General features: G+C 59.5%; 1 protein-coding gene across 1 annotated transcript in view; it reads left to right on the forward strand.

Moving 5' to 3' along the window:
• SHANK1 (SH3 and multiple ankyrin repeat domains 1) overlaps nt 1-20,622 on the forward strand; it is a 43,686-nt gene that overhangs the window by 22,002 nt on the left and 1,062 nt on the right. Inside the window, exons 16-24 of the mRNA XM_046683434.1 lie at nt 3,704-3,786; nt 3,996-4,120; nt 4,654-4,789; nt 5,057-5,137; nt 5,691-5,714; nt 5,890-5,958; nt 6,395-6,513; nt 14,175-14,271; nt 15,912-19,008. Coding sequence (XP_046539390.1) covers nt 3,704-3,786; nt 3,996-4,120; nt 4,654-4,789; nt 5,057-5,137; nt 5,691-5,714; nt 5,890-5,958; nt 6,395-6,513; nt 14,175-14,271; nt 15,912-19,008 — 3,831 coding nt within the window. The remainder of the gene's footprint in view (nt 1-3,703; nt 3,787-3,995; nt 4,121-4,653; nt 4,790-5,056; nt 5,138-5,690; nt 5,715-5,889; nt 5,959-6,394; nt 6,514-14,174; nt 14,272-15,911; nt 19,009-20,622) is intronic.

A 20,622-nucleotide genomic window follows, 5' to 3' on the forward strand; every position in this document is an offset into this window, starting at 1 on the left:
GTCGGGGAGGAGAGTGGCTGGATGAGAATGGAACAGGGGAGAGTGGGAGACGCTGAAGTGGGGGGAAACGGAGCACAGAGGGTGCGTGGCATGTGCGGAGCAATGGGGTAAGGAGGGGATGCAGGAAACGTGGAGAGGATTTGGGGGTGGGGATTCAGGCTGTACTGAGAGGGCAGGAGAGGATGCGGGGAATGTAAATGAAATGCAGCTGCAAGCAAAAGGAGCCAGAAGGGTGTGTGATGGAGTGAGTGGAGGATGCAAAAGTAGGAAGAGCTTCCACGGATGAGAAGGGAGGGGACCGGGGAGTCTGAAAGGAACTTAGGGTGCTGTAGGGGACGCCGTGGAGTTATGGACAGAGGTGCGAGAGGATGTGGGAGGAATGGAGGCCAAGGGAGGGGGGAGAGGTCACAGAAGTCTGAGGTCACAGAATTCGGATGAGGGCACTTTGGGAAAAGGGATGAAGGGCGTGCAGGCAAAGGGTAGGGGGAGGGACAGCCCCATGGGGTACGATGAGGACGTGCGGAGGGACAGAGGGCTGATGCTGGTGGGTGAGGGTGATGTGGAGCTTTCAAATGAGCAGGGAGGGGAGGGGCATCCACAGGGGTGGGAGGGAGGGAGTATAGAGTTGCAAGAAGCTGTGGGGGCAAGAGGACAGTGGAGAAGTTCTCAGGGAACGTGGTGGGATGAGGGAGACCCCACATCTAGCCCGGGGTTGGGTGAGACAGTCACGGGAGTGGGGAGAGAGAGGAGCATGTCCAGGATGGGGATGCTGGAGAGGGACGGACTGATGGGGTGCTGCGATGACCTGGGGGTGTTTGCGTATTATTGGGGTGTCGGGGTTGCCTGTGGGGATTCGAATCTTGGCTGAGGCACTTTTCTAGCTGGTGTGATCTTGAGCAAGTTATTTCTCTGTGCCTCAGCTTCCTCATCTATAAAATGGGAACAGTCCGCCCCGCCCAGGGGTGTCGTGAAGACTGAATGAATAAATGAACGTCAAGTGCTTGGAACAGCATCTGGCATCCCGGAATGGTTGGATAAATGTTCCTCGCTGTTGTTATGCTATTGGCATTGCCTGGGATAAATTTCAGGCACTGGAGGGGCGTGCCCATGGTGAACTGGGGGCAGATGTGTATGTGCCCGAGGTGTCTGGGTGCTGTGGAGTGAGTGCAGGGGGTTACCATGGCGGTTACCCAGGTTTTTTCTTGGGTATTGTTGAAGAATATTACTGTGTGACCTTGGGCAAGTTGCTTGAGCTTTCTGTGCCTGTTTCTTCACCTGTAAAGTGGAAACAGTACTCACACCTGCCTCAGAGGCTGGCTGTGAGAGACAGTGGAGGTATTTACCTGTGAAGGGTTTCAAACGCTGCCTCGCGCAGAACAAGTGCTGCTTCCTGGCGTATCGTGGATGCGGGAGCTTTAACTGAATTATATTGGGGGACCAGGTATCTGGGGGAGACTTAGGTATGAAGTGTGTGGATAAGGTGGGGTAAAAGGGGTTCAAGGGGCAGGGGAAAGATGTGGGAAAGGTAGGGGTTTGTGGCATGAATGGAGGAACGGGGTGCGCTGCAGAGGAGGAACAGAGGGGAGTTGGAGGGCACTGCTGGCCACCGGGGCCCCAGAGATCTAGAAGGGACATGGGGGCGCCCGGAGGAGGGCGTCAGGGTATGTGGCGGGGACCAAGTGGGAGGACAGGGTTGTCACAGAAAGCACGGTCAGGAGCAGCTCTGACCTCTGAACCCATTTCGGTTGGCCTGTCCACCCGCTGTTCGAGCCTCTTGACCTCCTTCCTTCCCTCCCCTCCCCTCTTTCTTCCCCTTCCCTCCCTCCCCCCTTCCAACCCTGTCTCTCCTCCTCCTGCACCCCCTCCGCCCAGCCACAGAGGTGGCCATCCCACCAACCCAGCGTGGAACGTCAGATCAGGAGGACCTGGTGGGCCTGGTGTGGCGTGTTCACCGGACCGGGGTGAACTCTGAGCAGGGGCGGCTGCCGGAGTGTATCTGGTGTGGACACACGTGCTGTGGAGCACACCAAGTTCCAGGGAACGGGGTGGGGGCCGGGCTGGCGCGCACGCGCAGAACACCATCGCTGTGGTACCAATGTATGCATTTGACAGTGGCAGTCCTGGGGGTCATGGCAGTATACAGGGGTGTCTGGGGGTGGGGGTGGTACCAAAATCCCGTAGGAGCACATTAGGTATTATTGGCGTGTGCTGGGATGTGCTCAGGGGGCGTGTTATGGGAATAGACCAGGATCACAGTGAGGAGGAGTTATTATTGGAGCATACTGGGAAGTGGGGGGGTGTTACTGAAATATACTGGAGTATTCGTGGAGGGCTGTTGTGCCGAATCTGTGGGGGTAGGTAATTGGAGTGCGCGGGGAGGGGAGCAGCCTCGGCTATTATTGGAGTGCGTTAGGGCCGGCGGATATTATTGGGATATGCCGAGGGGGGCCGTGTGTGTGCTCCGGATGGGTTTCAGCCGTGACTGCAGGATGCTGGGGGTGTAGCAGGGTTTGCATTCTCATGGCTCCGGGGGGGCTCTTCTTGGGTATCCTGAGGGGAGTGGGGCTGGAGCCAGAGTGTTGGGTGTTCCCATTATCTCCCGGAATGGAATGGATGTGCGAGCCTGAGGGACACAGCGGTGACGTCAAGGGCTTGGGGCTGTGTGGAGATACCCAGAATGCGTTTGAGTTGAACTGAACTTTTTCCTGGGGATGTGAGCCTTACCTAAATGTGCTGGCGGGCTTACGGGGGGCCATCCACAGATTCACGGGTAGCTTGCATTTACTAGAATCCGCAGACCGCACAACACATTTGAGATATACCAGGGAATACGTAAGTCAGCGCTGTCCACTGGAACTTTCTGCGGCCATGGAAGTGTTCTGTATCCGTGCCGTCCGGCGTGGTCACCGCCCGCTGCCTGTGGCTCCCGGGCACTTTGAAATGTGGCTAGTGGGATGGAGGAATTGAATTTTTCAATTTAATTTTTAATTAATTGGCATATAAATAGCCGCCGGCAGCTAGGGGCCACTATTTTGGACAGTGCCGAGTTAGCAGTGTTACAATATGCTCCGGGAGCTGGGGAGCTGTTACTGTAGGATATATATAGTCAAGGAGCTGGGGGGTATCATCGAAGCACCCCGGTGGTCTCTACTGAATAATTTGACCAAAGAGCCCTTGGAAACTTCTGGTTACAAACTATGTGCCTGGAACTGTGCTGACTCGCACACACTCTGGACACCCAGGGCGACCCCGTCCGTCCCAGGAGAAGTCCCTATTATTGTCCCTCATCGGAGATGAGGAACTGAGGCCCTAAAGGTTAAAGTCGTGAGCTCAAGGTCACAGACAGGAAGTGGCTAGCCGAGGCTCCAGCCAGGCTGTCTGGGGATCTGGCGGCTCATCTTCCCATCCCTCACACTGTGCCTGGCGCCCAGTGGGCTTGGGAACTGCTTGCTGAATGGATGGGTGGATGGATGCATGGATGGATGAATGAGGAAAGAGTGAGTGGGAGAGCGAGCGCTCCGGGCTCTGAGGGGGAGGCTGCCAGGGCTGCCGCAAGCATACACACGCCGAGTGGGTGAGGAAGATCCCAGGAGGCGGGATGAATGATTCTGGAGCAGGGGCCTGGGTCACTGGGGTGCCGGTGGTTCCACGGGGCTTCGTGTCTCACGATCTCATCTCCGTCCACCCCGCCCCTCCCCGCCAGCGATTACATCATTAAGGAGAAGACAGTCCTGCTGCAGAAGAAAGACAGCGAGGGGTTTGGGTTCGTGCTCCGGGGGGCCAAGGGTGAGTGCTGGCCGGGGAGGGGATGGAAGAAGGGCCCTGTGACCCAGGGGGATGCACAGGGGAAGGGACCCCAGCCCGTCCACCACCCCAGCCCGGGGTGCTGGTCCCTCAGCAGCGGGGAGGCCTCCTGACTTGGGTCTGAGCCCCATCCCCTGCTCGGCCTCTCCACCCCCTCCCCTCCGACCCCGCCGGCTCCTCCCCATCTGCAGCGCAGACCCCCATCGAGGAGTTCACCCCCACCCCGGCCTTCCCGGCACTGCAGTATCTGGAGTCGGTGGACGAGGGTGGCGTGGCATGGCGAGCCGGACTGCGCATGGGCGACTTCCTCATCGAGGTGAGTCCTGGCCCCAGGCCCCAGGGGCCTCGCCAAGCCCCAGCCTCGGGCTCACCTTCCCCAGACTCCCCTGGGACCCTGCGGACAAATCTCCAGGCCGCTCGTGATCCACACCAGGATCTGGCTGCCCAAATCCAGATGCTCCTTGGGCACCAGGCTTCCCAGCCCCCACCCCACCCCGCAGCCAGGTTTCTTCAGTGATTCCATCTGAAGGCCTTTCTGAGCATCTCAGAAAGGTGTGTCCCCAGCACGCATGCGCGCGCACACACGCACACCACGCTGGAGGAGAAGGAGGGGGAGAAGGGTGAATAGGGTGGCACCAGCCCCTTCCCCACCCCCGGGGCCAGGAGAGTTACAGAAACGGAAAGATCTTTGCAAGGGGAGGGCATGGTGAGGAGGGTCAGAGGGAGAGAAAAGAGGACAACAGCGCCACAGACAGGGTGAGGCAGGAGGCCACTTCCCTGGGGACTCCGAAGCTGAAAGCACCCGTTCCTGTACCTACTCGGTGTGGTTTGGGGGTGTCTGTGCTGCAGGTGAACGGGCAGAACGTGGTGAAGGTCGGCCACCGGCAGGTGGTGAACATGATCCGCCAGGGGGGCAACACGCTGATGGTCAAGGTGGTGATGGTGACCAGGCACCCAGACATGGATGAGGCTGTCCATAAGAAAGGTGTGCCTCCTCCACTTGTGTGGCCAGCCTCGGGCGCCCCACTGCCACCAGACTAAGACCTCCAGGAGCCCCGATGGCCGGTCCCCACCGCCAGCCTTCCCTTCCCCAAGTCTGCTTGATCATGACCCTTCTGGGGAGACACTGAGGCAGGGTGGGCTCAGCATGCTGAGTGATGGCCATTCTCTGAGCTCTGGGAGCATGGTGGTGGTGGTGGGGGGCGTGTCATGGGGCTTCTCCCCGTGGTGACTCCTACTGTCCCCTTTTCAGCACCCCAGCAAGCTAAGCGGCTCCCACCCCCAACCATCTCCCTGCGTTCCAAGTCTATGACCTCAGAGCTGGAGGAGATGGGTGAGCCTCTGGGGCTGCTGGGGTGGGAGAGGGGCAGAGGGGGCTGGACTATCCCTTGAGTTCGTTAGTGTTGTTAGTGACCAGGGGTCCTCGTCCTCCTCCTGTCCCCCAGTCCATGGGTCAGACTCTCTGTGGCCTGCGTGTGTCGCTGGGAAGGGGCGTCTGAGAGTCCGACTTTCCTCTGTCTTCTTGTATCTGTTTTTCTGTCGGGGGGGCGGGGGTCTCTCTCCGCGTCTGTACGTCCCTCTCTGCGGGTCCCCGTTAACTTTCTAGCCCCTCCCCATCTGTCCCCCCTCACGCCCACTGCCATTCTCCATCTCTCCCTCCACCAGCTCCTTGCACCGCTCCCCCCAACAGAAAGGAAGGCGAGCCCCTCCCTCCAGACAGGCCCGGTGGACCTGGGGCGTCCGGTTTCCCCAGACAGAGGGCGGGGCGGGCAGCTGGCCACGCCTACCCCGGGGCCCGGGGGGAGGGGGCGTTCCAGAGAGGGGGCCCCTCGCCTCCCCCTAAAGTCCTAACTCTTGACTCCTCTACTGCCTCTCCCCCGGGCTAGTCTCCCCCTGGAAGAAGAAGAGTGGTGAGTGGGCACAGGACTGGCGGGAGGGCCCCGTCCCGACCCCGCCGGCGGACTCGCCCTTCCCCGCCCCCGCCCCTCACGGCCCCTCTCGCGCTTGCGCAGCCCGCTGGCCACGCCCACTGGTCCGCCCCGCCCCCGGGCGCCCCTGGGCTTCATCCGCATCCTTTGCCCACAGAGTACGAGCAGCAGCCGGCGCCGGTGCCCAGCATGGAGAAAAAGCGGACCGTATATCAGATGGCTCTCAGTAAGATGCCCAGCCCTGCTCCCCGGGCTGCGGAGGGACCCCGATCCCACACCCCCACCATCCCCCTTCCCGCACGGGCGTCTGGGCCACCTAGGTGCTAACCACCTTCATCCCCCAGCCTTGGTCCCTCCATCAAATCTGAGTTCCCACATCTGTCCTCAGCCTCTCTCCCCTCCCTCTGCCTCCCCTCCACCCTCCATCCCGTGAAGGCCGTCCTGTTCGCCGCCCTCGGCCCTTCCCTTCGCTGGGTCCCGCCTGCTAGGCTGGATGGAGATGGTGTCTCCGTCAAGGACGGTGGTCCACCGGGATGGAGGCAGGGGGCTCCTGTTCTGGTTCATGCAAGACGCTGTGCGGGCTCAGGGCAGCGCTGTCTGTGTGCGAGGCCAAGGCAAACTTGCTTTTGCTGTCTCTCCACCCCTCTTCCGCCTCCCCCTAGACAAACTGGATGAAATTTTGGCGGCAGCTCAGCAGACCATCAGTGCAAGCGAGAGTCCTGGGCCTGGTGGCCTCGCGTCCCTGGGCAAACACCGGCCCAAAGGCTTCTTTGCCACTGAGGTAGGCGACCTGGTCTGGCGAATAGGGGCGTTGCATGGGGGAGGAGGGGAAGCTTGGGGGTGCACGTGCCGACCTGGAACCTCTATTGCTCTTCTTGCAAACGCTTCCTGACACCCCCCTTTCCTGCCCCACCCCGTGTTCAGTGCCGGTCCTGGAGAGGCAACACACTTCTTGGGGTCCACTCCTTTCTCCCCACTCTAGGGGCCTCCTTTCCTCTCTTCCCATCCTCTTCCTCCTCACTTCCCCCCAAATCCACTGTCTCTCCATCCCTGCTCCTCACGCTTCCTCCTCTCTTGTTCCACCTCTTTCTGTCCATCTCTGGCCCACCGCGAGGGTCTCAGGGAAAGTAAAACACTGTCATGGATGGAGATCCCTGGCACCGGCCCAGCGCCTAGTAACAGGTCCTCAACAAGTGGTAGCTGTTGAAATATTAATTATTATCTGTCTCCACTCTGCCTGCTGTTCCCTACGGCGGAGGTTAACCTGGAGTGGGGGTTGGTCATACTTTAGACACTGAGTTTGATGTTGGTTATCTCACTCCTTCCTTAGGATCATCCTGTGAGGGAGCACGGTGGTTAAGCCCATTTACAGAGGGGAAACTGAGGCTCAGAAAGGAAGTCAGGATTTCCACCCAGGGAGTCAGGTGACTGGATCTGTGGTCCAGCCCCGGTCCTGGCTCTTCTAGTGGGGGTCTCCTGGTCTCTCCCTGGCTGTCCTCCTCACTGGGCTGTGCCCCTTCATGGGAACGCATCCCCCTCGAGGCCTGCCAGCACCTCTCCCCTCCCCCCACCCTCCAGCCATCTCCTCCAGAGGTCACCCACTCTTCTCTGCCCAGGCCCTGCCCTTTGGCCACCCTCCAAACCCCTCTTCTCACAGGTCAAACCCACCACCCAGGGGCCAAGGAGCCATTTACTCTAAAAACTGAGTTCTTTGGCTTTTGGGGGGCCATGGACCCTTTTCACAGGCTGGCATAGTCCTCCGAATGATGCTTATTAAAGCATAAAATAAAATATGTAGGATAACAAAAGAAGTCAGTCACACTGAAATACAGTCACCAAAATATTTTTGAAAAGCAAAATTTGTGATGGGGTCACACTGGGGCCTTTTGGTCCATGCCTTAGCCGGAGGATGTGCAGGCGGGTTTCCCTACTCCAGCTCCCAGGCCATCAGGAGCACATGCACTCTTTCGAGAAATTACAACCCCTGTGATGGCCTGTAAGAATGTCTGTGATTTCCGTTGGGGCCACGGTCACAGGTCTTGCTGAGACCGGCATGGCTTTTTGCCTACATCCTTCATTGGGGAGATGTTGCGTTTGGGTTGAAAAATAACGAAAATAGAGATGTAATGTCCGCCACCCTCCCCAGCCAAGCGTGCTGGCCCCTGAAGTCTATCCACAGCCCCCTAAGGGTCAGACCAGCCACGCGAGAGGGTCTGGTACTTTCACGAGAACCAAATGCAGGTGGCGAGTTTTGGAGCTGGGCTCCTAGAATTTCTTTCAGAGTTAGGGGCGGAGGGCCCTGCATGCGTCGCCTCTCACTTCACCCGTGTCCTTGGTTTCTCAGGGAATGTGAAGTCCCTGGGGCTGTAGGGTCCTCTTCAGTGCCCACCTCCCCAAAGTGCATGGGCCGCAGTCAAATCCTGACTTTCTCTGACTTAACTGTGGCCCTTGGCCCACGCTGGTTAATTTCTCTGCGTCTCAGTTTCCCGCTCTGTCCGGTGGAGCTAACGCCGATCTTGCTGGTTCTTACGAGGGTTGAACGAGATCAACTCCCAGCACAGCAGCCTCCCACTAAATGGAGAGCACCCCCTAGGCATAAAATAACAAACTGGAGACCCCTCTGTGACTCACCAGTGAGGCCTGGAGGCGCCCCGGAGACCCCACCACAGTCTTTCAGGCTCAGGGCGGAGTCTCCGATAACAGATCAGGGCACGTCCTGTATTCATTTATTCAACAAATGTATGGAGTACCTGCCACCAAGGGCCTGGCAGCCAGGGTGCCAGCCCCTCCCCGTGTGAACCACGGTCACAGAACAGACAGGATCCTGGCCCTCACAGAACTTGCCATCTGAGCTCCCAAGACACCCCCAGATGGGCCCGTTCACGGGCCAATAATAACACCAGCTGCTCACCTGCCCCCACCTCCTAGAAATGAAACTCACAGGCACTCGCCTGAGGTCTTCCTCGGGGCCTCCCATCCCTCCGGGTCCTGGAATTTTCCCTGTTGGACCTCCTCTTTTCTTTTTTTCTCTCCCTTCTGGGGTCTGTCCCTGGGTCTTCCTTGAGGCATCCCTCGCGTGTTGGGGGCACTCTCTGCCCCCACCTTCCCACCAGCCATCCTGATGTTTCTCATGCTGAGTTAGTGCAGAGGCCCCTTCTGGATGTTTCTGTGTCTCCGTGGCCTCTGGGTGTGTGATCTTGTCCCCTCCATAAACCCTAAGGGACGGAGGGAGACCGGCTGATGCCAGCAGTGGGGGCACAGACCCCAGGCAGCTCCGCTGTAGGTCATGGCGCCTCTTGGGCTCTGCTGTCCATCCAGCCACCTGTCTCCCCTCTGTGTAGCTACTGTCTCTGCTACCTAGGGGTCCCATCTCCCCTCCCCCCATCTCTGTATGAGTACCAGTTTCTGCCTTTCTCTAGACTCAGTTTCTCTCTCTGATTCTTTGTCCCACCCCCTCTTGGTCGCATTCTCTGCCTCTGTCTCTCCTTCCTGGGGCCGCTCCCCCCCCCCCCCCCCCCCCGCTTTCAGAGCCTCGGAGGACTGCCTTTCTCTCATGCCTCGTTGGGTCCCTCTTTCTCCTCATCGTTATCTCGTTTCGCCTCCTGTCGCTCCTGCTCCCGGCTCTGGACCTCCATCTCTGTCTTCCCATCTCTCTCTTTCTCTCTCTCCATGTCTCCCTCTCCGCTCTCCCCACCCCCGTTTCCTGGGGCTGTCTCCCTGGCGCAAATTTCCCAGCCCGTTGTCAGCCTCCAGCTTGTGCACAGCCCCAGGGCTGCACACTCTGCACTGAGGCGCCAGACCCGAGAGCTGGCACCGGAGGCTGGACCTCTGGCCGGCTGGCTGGGGAGGAGTCTGCCTGGCAGCCGGTGACGTCACGCGCACCTGGCGCACTCTGATTGGCTGCCCCCTGCGCGCGGGAGAGGATGCTCCCGTTTGCAGATGGAGCTCAGCCTGTCCCACCGTGAGTCGGTCCGGCCCTCGGGCAGCCAGTCCGACGCCCTCTCAGCCTCTATTATGGCTCCTCTGTCAGCCTGATATCTCCTCTGCCGCCGTGACCCCACTTACGTCAACCTAACCTGTAATTTGATCCCTCCTCTTCGAAGCGCTTGGAAGTGTCTTCTGTCAGTGTGCCAGTCTGATGCCATCCCTTCACTCGGCACCCTGTTAGTCAGGGACACCCTTCCTCTGTCACTATGACCCCTCCCCCGTCCCTCAGACCCCCTCCCCCAATGCCCAGTTCCTCTGACCACAGCCTTCCCACCCCCAGGCCTCATGCACATACTCCGGCCCCTTCCTTCCTTCCTCCCAGTTTCCCCCTCACCCGCCCTCCCCAGCCTGGACCCTGTCCTCAGTCCTCTCAAGCCTGCTTCTGCCCCTGTCCTGTATCCCTCCTGGCCGCTCACACCTCTCCTCTTCGCTCTTCACCCCGCTTGCTTCTCCTCTCCTGTTGGATCTGAGGATCTTCCAGCCACTCCGATCTGTCTCCTCCAACGGCCCTGTCACCTCCTCCTTACTCACTGGCTGGCCTGAGACATGACCCTTCTCCGATCACAGCCTCTTTCTCTGTCATCAGAGGGGTGTCACCAACCCTCACACACACACGAGTTTGCTCGAGGACCAGTGAGGTCTTCCACGTAAAGCAGCCCGCAACGTGGCTGGCACAAAAACGCCTGCCGTCCCTGTCCGCTCCTCTCTATGCTCCACCACACAGTCCCTCTGTAGTAGGAGGAGTTCGGCTCCCTGATGCCACCCAGATCATCAGCAGCTGCAGCACAGGACGGAAAGTCAAGTGGGGTATTTGAGGCTTAGGGAGAAGGGGCTTAAGGAGAATGTCGGAGAAAACATTCAGCAAAGTCCTAAGGAGTCAAGCAGGCTGAGAACCACTCTCGGAGGAGGGCCGGAGGGGAAGGCTGTCAAAATGGGTGGGCTTTCAGAAGACATACTTGACGCCTTCTCGGGGTGACCCGCTGCTGTTCATAGGGATGTTCAGAGGAACAGGACTCGGGTCTTGCCTTCCGGGCGCTCCCCGCCTCTTGTCAGAGTGTCTTGTATCACCTCCAACAGTCTTTCATCCCACCTATATTTATTGAGCATCTACTCTGTGCTGGACTGCTTCTCTGCCCCGGGGGTGTCAGAGTGAACTGGTCAAACTAAGTCACTTCCCTTAGAGAATTTACATTCCAAAGGGAGAGGAGTTTGCAGAATTGACTGCTTCTGGATGTAAGAGAAATCTCCAAATAACGGTGGCTTGAACAAGATAAAGTCTGTCTCTTTCGTATTAAAGAAATCTGAAGTAGGGAGTGTCAGGCAGGTGTGGCAGCCTCCATGGTCATGAAGACCTAGGATCCTTCTCGCTTTCTGCCCCACCGTTCTGGACTTGCTTCCAGCCACAAAGTCACCTCATAGTCCAGTATGGCTGCTGGAGCTCTGGCTATTGCACCAGCATTCCAGGTAGCAGGAACAAAGAAGAGTAGAAAGGCAGAAGGGCAAAAGGGTGCATTGCTGCTGCTTGGGTTACTAATGAGGCATCTCAGAAGTAACAAACAACACTTCTGCTTATGCATCTGGGTTGGCCTTTGTCTCATGGCCATACTGAGCTGCAAGGGAGGCTGGGAAATGCAGTCTCTCAATAGGTGCCAAATAAGATAGGGATTTTCTTGTGAAGAAAGAAGAGTAGAATGGGTATTAGGTAGGCTACATGCCCAGGGAGACAGACAATGAACAAGCAAGGAAACGATTATGAAAACTCTAAATTGGGATAAGTGGAGGGGGTTATGATGCAGAGTAACAGAAGGAAGCTTCTCTAGGAAGGAGACATCTTGAAACTATCACATTCCGTCCAACAGCACCCTTCTGCCACCTGTCTGACCTCATCTCCCACCCCCAGCCCCTGGCTCCCCCACTCCAGACACTCTGGCCTCCTGACTTCCTTGAGCACACTAAGCTCACCCCTACCTCAGGACCTTTGCACTTGCTGTTCCCGCTGCCTGGCATGCTCTTCCCCTGGACATATGCATGGCTCTCTCCTTCAAGAGTTGGCTCAGATGATAGCTTCTCAGCGAGGCCTCCTTTGATTGTCTTATTTTAATTATCCCTTACCTCCATCTGCCCCACAGTGTATTTTACTAATTTATTTGGTTTGTGGTCTGCCTGTCCTTCCTGTGGGCAGGGACTTTTGTCTGTTCTGTCTCTGGCTGCATCTGCAGCATCTCGAACAGTCCCTGGCCTGAATCAGGGGCTCCGTACACATTTGTAGAATGAATGAATGAATGAACGAGACAAACCCAGAAATAGACCGTCTCAATCTGGGGACGGGAGTACAGTGAGGGGGTGGCACAGGTGCACCCTATGAAAATCTAGAGCAGTTCTGTCTGATAGAACTTTCTAGATGATGGAAATGTCCTCCATCGGTGCTGTCCAACACGGGAAGCCATCAGCCACGTGTGACGACTGAAAATGTGAAATGTGGCCGGTGCGACAGAGGAACGCAATTTTTAATTTTAATTGATTTTAAGTAACTGGAATGTACATCTGAATGGCTGGTGGGTTACTGTACTGAGCAGTGCAGGCGAGGCGGAAGGGGGACAGCCAGGCTGGGGTTGGGGGGCTCAGATAACCAGGAGTTTTCTCAAGCAGAGCACGAGGAAAGGACGTTCCAGGCAAAGGGAACAGCATGTGCTGAGGCTCCGAGGTGAGAAACAGCACAAGCAGTTAAGAGTGTGGGGAGTGGTTAGTGCAAGGCTGTAGGAGGGGCCATGGCTGGAGGCGAGGGCCGTGAGGGCCACACCCGAAAGGTGGGGACTTCACCGGGAGAGGGTTTCCTTTCTCTGCATTTCTGGTCTCAAAGATGGAGAAGGGAGACGTATGGGGTCTCCTGGAGGAAGCAGGAGAGTTCTTATTCAGTTCCTCGTTCCGTTGACTCGAACTTGTAGAACGTCAGGCTAGGTTCTGGGGCCTGGGGACCCCTCTGTGAACAAGACTGACAACGTCGCCACCCTTTTTGCCTTTGTGAGCCCCTCCCTCCTAAAAACAGAAGTTAAAGAACCTGTATGTTCTGACGGTGTGGTTGCAAAGATGAATATTATCCAGGTTGGATGATAGTTTTCTTTTCCTTCGGATTTTAAAATCAATTAAAACATTTCCCCTAATAGTCTGGTGGGCCCTAGACACTGTACCCACCATGCATGCGGGAATATATGGTCCGTTCAGGGAGCTGCCATTCTCGTGGGGGGAGGGAGACAGTGAGCTTGGAAACCAGAGCATTTTGGATGCAGAGAAAGGCCAGGAAGAAAACAGGACAGGGAGACAGTAGACAGTGATGGGAAGGGACGTTTGGCTGGAAGATGTACAGATGGGAAGAACCCGTGAGAATCAGGAGGAAAAGCATTGCAGAGGGAAGACCAGGACTTGCAAGTGCTCTAAAGCAGGGACGGACCTTGGGGGCCCCCTGGGGGGGAGCCGGGGAAGGTGGACGTGGTGGGACCCGTGCGAGCAAGTAGGAGACGCAGGCGAGCCTCCATCCCACAGGGGGTCTCAGCCTGGGTTTCCTGCCATCGGAGCCCAAGGTAGAGATTCTTGTGCCAACGGTTCGCTAAGGGGGGACCCGTGAGGGAGTGAGGGGGGCAGGATGGGCTGCGGAGGTCAGCCGACCTGGTCCCCGCTGGAGTCCGCCCACCCGCCCGCAGCCTGATCCCCCCGGGGTGCCCTGGAGTGTGAGTTGCACCATGGAATTGATCCTGCCTTGGACCTCCGTGTCCGTCAGTCACTGGCTTCGGGCTGCTCCCAGAAGGGGCGGCACGTAACGGCCTGGGTACATCAGCCCCTTTGGGAGAGGGTGATTCTTCAGAGCAAGGGGCAGCCAGGAGCCACATGCAGGTGATGCCCACAGCAGCTGGGGGTGGTGTAGCATCCCGCCGAGGGCATCCGGGCAGGCAGTGGCAGTGTCTACTGCAGAGGGCCTTGTAGACGGAGTTGAGACTTCGTTCGGATCCCCTCCTAACTGATGTAGGATTTCAGGCAGGGCAAGAGCATGAGCTGAATTTCTTTTTGAAAGACCTCTCTGACTTGTGTGTGGAGAGCAGACCAGAAAGAGGTGAGGGAATGACGGGGGGGCAGCAGAGGGACAAGAGGAGAGGCTACTGCAGCTGTCCAGGCCATTGACAGTGGTGATTGGGACCTGGGCAGTGACGGCAGGAATGGAGAAAAGGGCTCCAGATAAGTGATCAGTCTGTGAAGCAGAGCAAACAGGGTCCACTGATGAGTGGCTTTCTTTTCCTCTCTTTCTCCCCGCCACCCGACTCAGAGACCTTTCCCTCCCCCAGAATTCCCTTCCAGCTCCTCCACGCCCCTCTCCCTTCCTGCCGAGGCCTGGGGAAGGATGGGGTCCTGTCTGATCTGTCTCTGCTATCTTTTCTCTCTCTGCCCCTGACTCCCACCCCAAAGTCGAGCTTCGATCCCCACCACCGCTCCCAGCCAAGTTACGAACGTCCTTCTTACCTGCCTCCAGGACCTGGCCTTATGCTCCGGCAAAAATCTATCGGTATGTCACCCGGAGGGGTGTGAGGGATTCCGGTGAGGGAGGGGGAGGCTGGGAGGGTGGTGGTTACGGGGGAGACAAGGGATGCTGGAAATGTTCTCTTCTCCTTCCCTATGTGACCACGGTTCCATCAGATTGGGCAGAGAGCGCAGGCTTGGTTGCTAGGCAACCTCGGTTTGAATCCTGGCTCTTGTCGTCCCAGCTGTGTGACCTGGGGCAGGCGGCTTCATGTCTCTGGGCCTTGCATCTGGGCTCTGTATGTAGAAAATGAGAACATGATTGCGCATGTCTGGATGCAGTGAGTTGAAGCCCCTGCCACAGACCCTAGTCCCTTCTCTCATACCTGATTCCATTCATTCATTCATTCATTCATTCATTCATTCTATAAAAGTTCTTTGAACACCCACTATAAGCCAGACATTGTCCTAGACTCCTGGGCATACATCCGTGAACAAAACACACTGACAGGTCCTGCCCTCATGGACTTTACCTCCCAGCAGGGGAAGACAGACCATGGATTCTAAGGAGAAACAGGAAAATTATATAGTATGTTAGCAATGGAAAGTGCTATGGGAAAAAAACAGTCGAGTTAAAAAAAAGGATCAGGGATGGTGGGGGGGCAGGCTTGAGCTAAAATTTGGAGAGGAAGCAGGGAGCCATGGGGGTATCTGGAGGGAAGGCCTTCCAGGCAGCAGGGACAGCCAGTGCAAAGGTCCTGAGGCAAGCCCGAGCTGCCCTCCGCTGAGATGCGGGAGACCATGGGCTGGGGAGGAGACAAAGAGGTCAGTTTGGGCCTGCCAAGTGTGAGATGCCAGTGAGGTGACCAAGAGGATGTGGCATTTGGATGGAGGCCCCTGGAGCTCAGGAGAGAGGACTGTGCCCCAGACCGATGTGGGAGGTTTTAGCAGAAAGCTGGCGATGGAGCCACGAGGCTGGTTGAGACCATCCAGGGAGAGAGCGGTCAGAGGCGAAAGGAGGGTCAAGGACTGAGCCTGATGGTGACAAGCAGGCAAGTCTTCACTCCTCCGGTCCTCTCTGAGTTGTTCTGCCGATTGGATTCCAGCCTTTCCCCCACTCCCGGTGTCCGCCATCTCTAGGTCTGTCCATCTCTCTTCATTTACCTAATATCGCTCGCCGATAAATCGCCTCCCTCTTTTAAACAGAGGCCTCATCTGTGTGTGAAATCACAGGTTGGATGTGCTCATTACATTTCTTTTCTGCATAAACATGAAAAGAAATCTGGACCCGTGCACATCGACACGGTGTCTCGTCCCGGCTCCAGCCACTTTGGTTCATCCAGAGCCACCTCCAGCATAGACTGTGTCTTTGTGCAAATTAGAAACAAGGCGCCCCCTCCTGGCCTGGGGAGGAAGTTCAGCTGAATTTCGCCCCCTCAACCCCATTGCTCTCTCTGCTGTTTGCTGTTGTGCAGTGCAAAACCTGTATTACGATATCAAGCAGGATTGGGATTTCTCACAGCTGGGGAAGCTCTGGATTAACCTGTGTGAAGTTCTTCTTAACATGTACTGGGTGCTGCTATTATTATCATTATTATTTTATTGATACTGGAGTTCTATGGGATCGTGGAGCAAGGAAGGCCTCCCAACCCAGGCCGGGCTCCTGGATCCTCTATGTCTCCCCAGGGGCTGCAGAAGATGATAGACCCTACCTAGCGCCCCCAGCCATGAAGTTCAGCCGCAGCCTCTCTGTGCCTGGTTCGGAGGACATCCCCCCGCCGCCCACCACGTCCCCACCGGAGCCCCCCTACAGCACACCTCCGGCCCCCTCCTCCTCCGGCCGCCTCACCCCCTCCCCCCGGGTAGGGCCCTTCAACCCCGGCTCGGGAGGTCCCCTGCCCGCCTCTTCCCCTGCATCCTTTGATGGGCCCACCCCTCCTGACACCCGCCTAGGGGGCCGAGAGAAGAGCCTGTACCACAGCGGGCCCCTGCCCCCTGCCCACCACCACCCGCCCCACCATCACCACCACCACGCTCCGCCTCCGCAGCCTCACCACCACCACGCCCACCCCCCTCACCCCCCGGAGATGGAGACGGGTGGCTCCCCCGACGACCCCCCGCCGCGATTGGCGCTGGGGCCCCAGCCCAGCCTGCGCGGCTGGCGGGGCGGCGGGCCCAGCCCGACCCCGGGGGCCCCGTCGCCGTCCCACCACGGCGGCGGGGGCGCGGGCGGCGGCCCCTCCCAGACGCCGGCCCTGCGCTACTTCCAGCTGCCTCCCCGGGCGGCCAGCGCGGCCATGTACGTGCCCGCGCGCTCAGGCCGCGGGCGCAAAGGCCCGCTGGTCAAGCAGACCAAAGTCGAGGGCGAACCCCAAAAGGGCGCCGGCCTCCCGCCCGCCCCGTCGCCCACCTCCCCGGCGTCCCCGCAGCCGCCAGCGCCGGCCGCGGCCGCCCCGTCGGAGAAGAACTCCATCCCCATCCCCACCATTATCATCAAGGCTCCGTCCACCAGTAGCAGCGGCCGCAGCAGCCAGGGCAGCAGCACCGAGGCGGAGCCCCCCAGCCAGCCGGAGCCTGCCGGCGGCTCCTCCTCCGCGCCCAGCCCCGCCCCGGCCATGTCCCCCGTGCCGCCGTCCCCCTCGCCCGTGCCCACCCCCGCGTCGCCCAGCGGCCCGGCCACCCTCGACTTCACCAGCCAGTTCGGGGCGGCCCTGGTGGGGGCGGCCCGAAGAGAGGGGGGCTGGCAGAACGAAGCCCGCCGGCGCTCCACGCTCTTCCTCTCCACCGACGCGGGGGACGAGGAGGGCGGCGAGGGCGCGCTGGGCGCAGGGGCGCCCCCGGGTCCCCGGCTGCGCCACTCCAAGTCCATCGACGAGGGCATGTTTTCCGCCGAGCCCTACCTCCGGCTGGAGGCTGCGAGCGCCGGCGGCGGCGGGGGCTACGGGGGCTACGGAGCCGGCGGCCGCGCCTACGGGGCGAGCGGCGGCAGCAGCGCCTTCACCAGCTTCCTGCCGCCCCGGCCCCTGGTCCACCCGCTGACCGGCAAGGCCCTGGACCCAGCCTCCCCGCTCGGGCTGGCCCTGGCTGCCCGAGAGCGGGCGCTGAAGGAGTCCTCGGAGGGCGGGGGGCCCCCCCAGCCCCCTCCCAGGCCCCCGTCGCCCCGCTACGACGCCCCGCCGCCCACTCCTCACCATCACTCGCCCCACGCCCACCATGAGCCGGTGCTGCGTCTCTGGGGGGCTCCCCCGCCGGACCCCGCCCGCCGGGAGCTGGGGTACCGGGCGGGGCTGGGCAGCCAGGAGAAGTCCCTGCCGGCCAGTCCACCGGCCGCGCGGCGCTCCTTGCTGCACCGCCTGCCCCCCACGGCTCCTGGGGTCGGGCCCCTCCTGCTGCAGCTGGGGCCGGAGCCCCCCGCCCCGCACCCCGGGGTGAGCAAGGCCTGGAGGGCCGGAGCCCCCGAGGAGCCCGAGCGGCTGCCCCTCCACGTGCGGTTCCTCGAGAACTGCCAGCCCCGGGCCAGTGGGGCGGGTGGAAGGGGACCCCCCTCGGAGGACGGGCCGGGGGTCCCGCCGCCCAGCCCGCGCCGGTCCGTGCCCCCCTCGCCGACCTCCCCGCGGGGCAGCGAAGAAAACGGGCTTCCCCTGCTCGTCCTGCCGCCCCCCGCGCCCTCGGTGGATGTGGAAGATGGCGAATTCCTCTTCGTGGAACCGCTGCCCCCGCCCCTCGAGTTCTCCAACAGCTTCGAGAAGCCCGAGTCGCCCCTCACGCCTGGGCCTCCCCACCCGCTGCCGGACCCACCCACCCCGACCACCCCGCTGCCCCCTGTGCCGCCCCCTGCGGTCGCCGCCGCCCCTCCCACCCTGGACTCCACCGCATCCAGCCTGACTTCCTACGACAGTGAGGTGGCCACGCTAACCCAGGGGGCCCCCGCCGCTGCCGGGGACCCCCCTCCGCCAGGCCCACCAGCCCCAGCCGCACCGGCTCCCCCCGCCCCCCAGCCTGGCCCGGACCCCCCGCCTGGCACAGACTCTGGTATCGAGGAGGTGGACAGTCGGAGCAGTAGCGACCACCCTCTGGAGACCATCAGCAGTGCGTCCACGCTGAGCAGCCTGTCGGCGGAAGGCGGTGGCCCTGCAGGGGCGGGTGGCGCTGGGGGTGGGGCCGGGGTGGCCAGTGGGACGGAGCTTCTGGACACGTATGTGGCCTACCTGGACGGCCAGGCCTTCGGAGGGAGCGGAACTCCGGGCCCACCGTACCCCCCGCAGCTCATGACTCCCTCCAAGCTCCGGGGCCGGGCGCTGGGGGCCAGTGGAGGCCTGCGGCCCAGCCCCAGTGGGGGACTCCGAGACGCGGTCACTCCCACCAGCCCCACGGTCTCGGTGACGGGGGCTGGAACCGATGGGCTGCTGGCCCTGAGTGGTTGCCCGGGGCCCTCGTCGGTGGGCGTGGCCGGGGGTCCGGTGGCTGTGGAGCCAGAAGGCCCATCAGTGCCCTTGCCGTCGGCTTCCTCTCTGCCCCGGAAGCTGCTGCCCTGGGAGGAGGGCCCGGGCCCCCCGCCACCACCCCTGCCCGGGCCCCTGGCCCAGCCTCAGGCCTCAGCCTTGGCCACAGTCAAAGCCAGCATCATCAGTGAACTCAGCTCCAAGCTTCAGCAATTTGGAGGCTCCTCGGCGGCTGGTGGCGCTCTGCCCTGGGCCCGGGGAGGCAGCGGGGGAAGCGGGGACAGCCACCACGGGGGAGCCAGCTACATCCCAGAGAGGACCTCTTCCCTGCAGCGGCAGAGGTGAGCAGGGGCCGGTGGTTGGCAACGGAGGCCAGAGGGGCCGATGCTGTGGGTACCAGAATCCGCCTCCCCCATAGCTGTGTCCCTTTAGGGGCCCAGGTGGCAGAAAGGAAACAGAACCCTGGCTTGTGGAAGTTCATCCTCCAAGAAACATGCTTTCACAGACACCTTAAGCTTCCCTTTATCTCAGTAGCTTCGGTGGTGTCCTCCTGTCACCATGACAACCCATCACGTCCCATGAGGAAGAAAAAGAATTCTTGACGAAGGAGACCAGAGCACACAACTTGCTGGTGTCTGGTTCTTGGTGGGTTTAGTCCTCGGAGCCTACAAGTCCCTTGAACCCAGTGTGGGTCAGGACACGATGCTCTCGGGCACAGTGGTTAGGCGTGTGCTTCTGGAGCCAGGCTTCTTGGGTCCCGCTCCCAGCCCTGCACTGTCTAACTGGGTGACCTGAGGCAAAGGAATCTGGCTCTCCGTAGAAAGGGGGACGGCATAGGACCCACCTAAAAGGGTCTCAGAGAGGATTAAATGTGGGCCATTGTTGTAACATGAGATGTAGGAAGGGAGGGGCCTCTTAGAAACGCCCAGCGGGCAGAGATGGGGAAATGAGGGAAGATGCAGACATTTCCGGAATCCACTAGCCAGCTGGGATCGCCACGAAGTTCCAGCTCATTCGAGACCTTTCAGTCTTAGGGAAAGCGGAGTCGCCTTCCCCATTCTGACACAGAGGGAGTGGGGAGAGGTTTTTTTCATCCCCTTGACGATCTGTAGAGTTCAAATTCTGTTTGAGGGTCTGAGGGCCTTATGGTTGATCTTCAAATGTGGTTTTCCCAGGCCTTTGTGATCTTAAGGCAACTCCTTGATTATTCTTAAAAGTACTCTGGGGAGAGGAGAAGAGACTTAATGGGGTGGACAGACGCACCACTTATTAATTTATCACCTACTATGTGTTGGGTCTCCTTCTGGGTGAGAGGGACCCCACAGTAGACGAGGCAGGCAAAATGCTGCCCTCAGAGACCTCATGGTCTAATGAGGCTGGGGTGGGGGCCAGACAAGAAAGAAAATAATTGGAGTCATCCTAGGAAGAAAAAAAAACCCACAATAATAGGATGGGCAGAAAAGGTCTCTCAAATAACCAGCAAGGTGAGCAGAGACGGGAGGAGTGGAGGGAGCAAAGGGAGCAAATCACCTGGGTATGTGGCTGAAGAGTGAGTTAGGCAGAGGGAACAGCCAGTTCAAAGGCCCTGAGGCAGGGCTGTTGTGGAGAGAGCTAAAGGGATGAGGGGAACATTTTTCTCCCCTTGTTTCTTCTCTCTTTCATCTCCCTCTCCTCATCTCTCTCTCTCTCTGTTCCCTGCCCCCTTCCATCTCTCTCCCCTGAATGCTCACACTCTTTTTGTTCCTCTCTCACCGTCTCCCTGTCTTCCACTCTGCTGTGACTGGCCATAACCCGAAAGGCAGTATAGAGTAGTGGTTAAGAGCTCAGACTTTGGTGCCATATAACTGGGCTCTGCCACTTCCTGGCTGTGTGTCCTTAGGCAAGTTATTTAACCTCTCTGTGCTGCTGATGATGATGATAATAATAGTAACCTGCATCAGGGCTGCCATGGGGAT

The sequence above is a fragment of the Equus quagga genome, chromosome 13 (assembly GCF_021613505.1).
Source record: "Equus quagga isolate Etosha38 chromosome 13, UCLA_HA_Equagga_1.0, whole genome shotgun sequence".
In the NCBI taxonomy this organism is placed as follows: domain Eukaryota; kingdom Metazoa; phylum Chordata; class Mammalia; order Perissodactyla; family Equidae; genus Equus; species Equus quagga.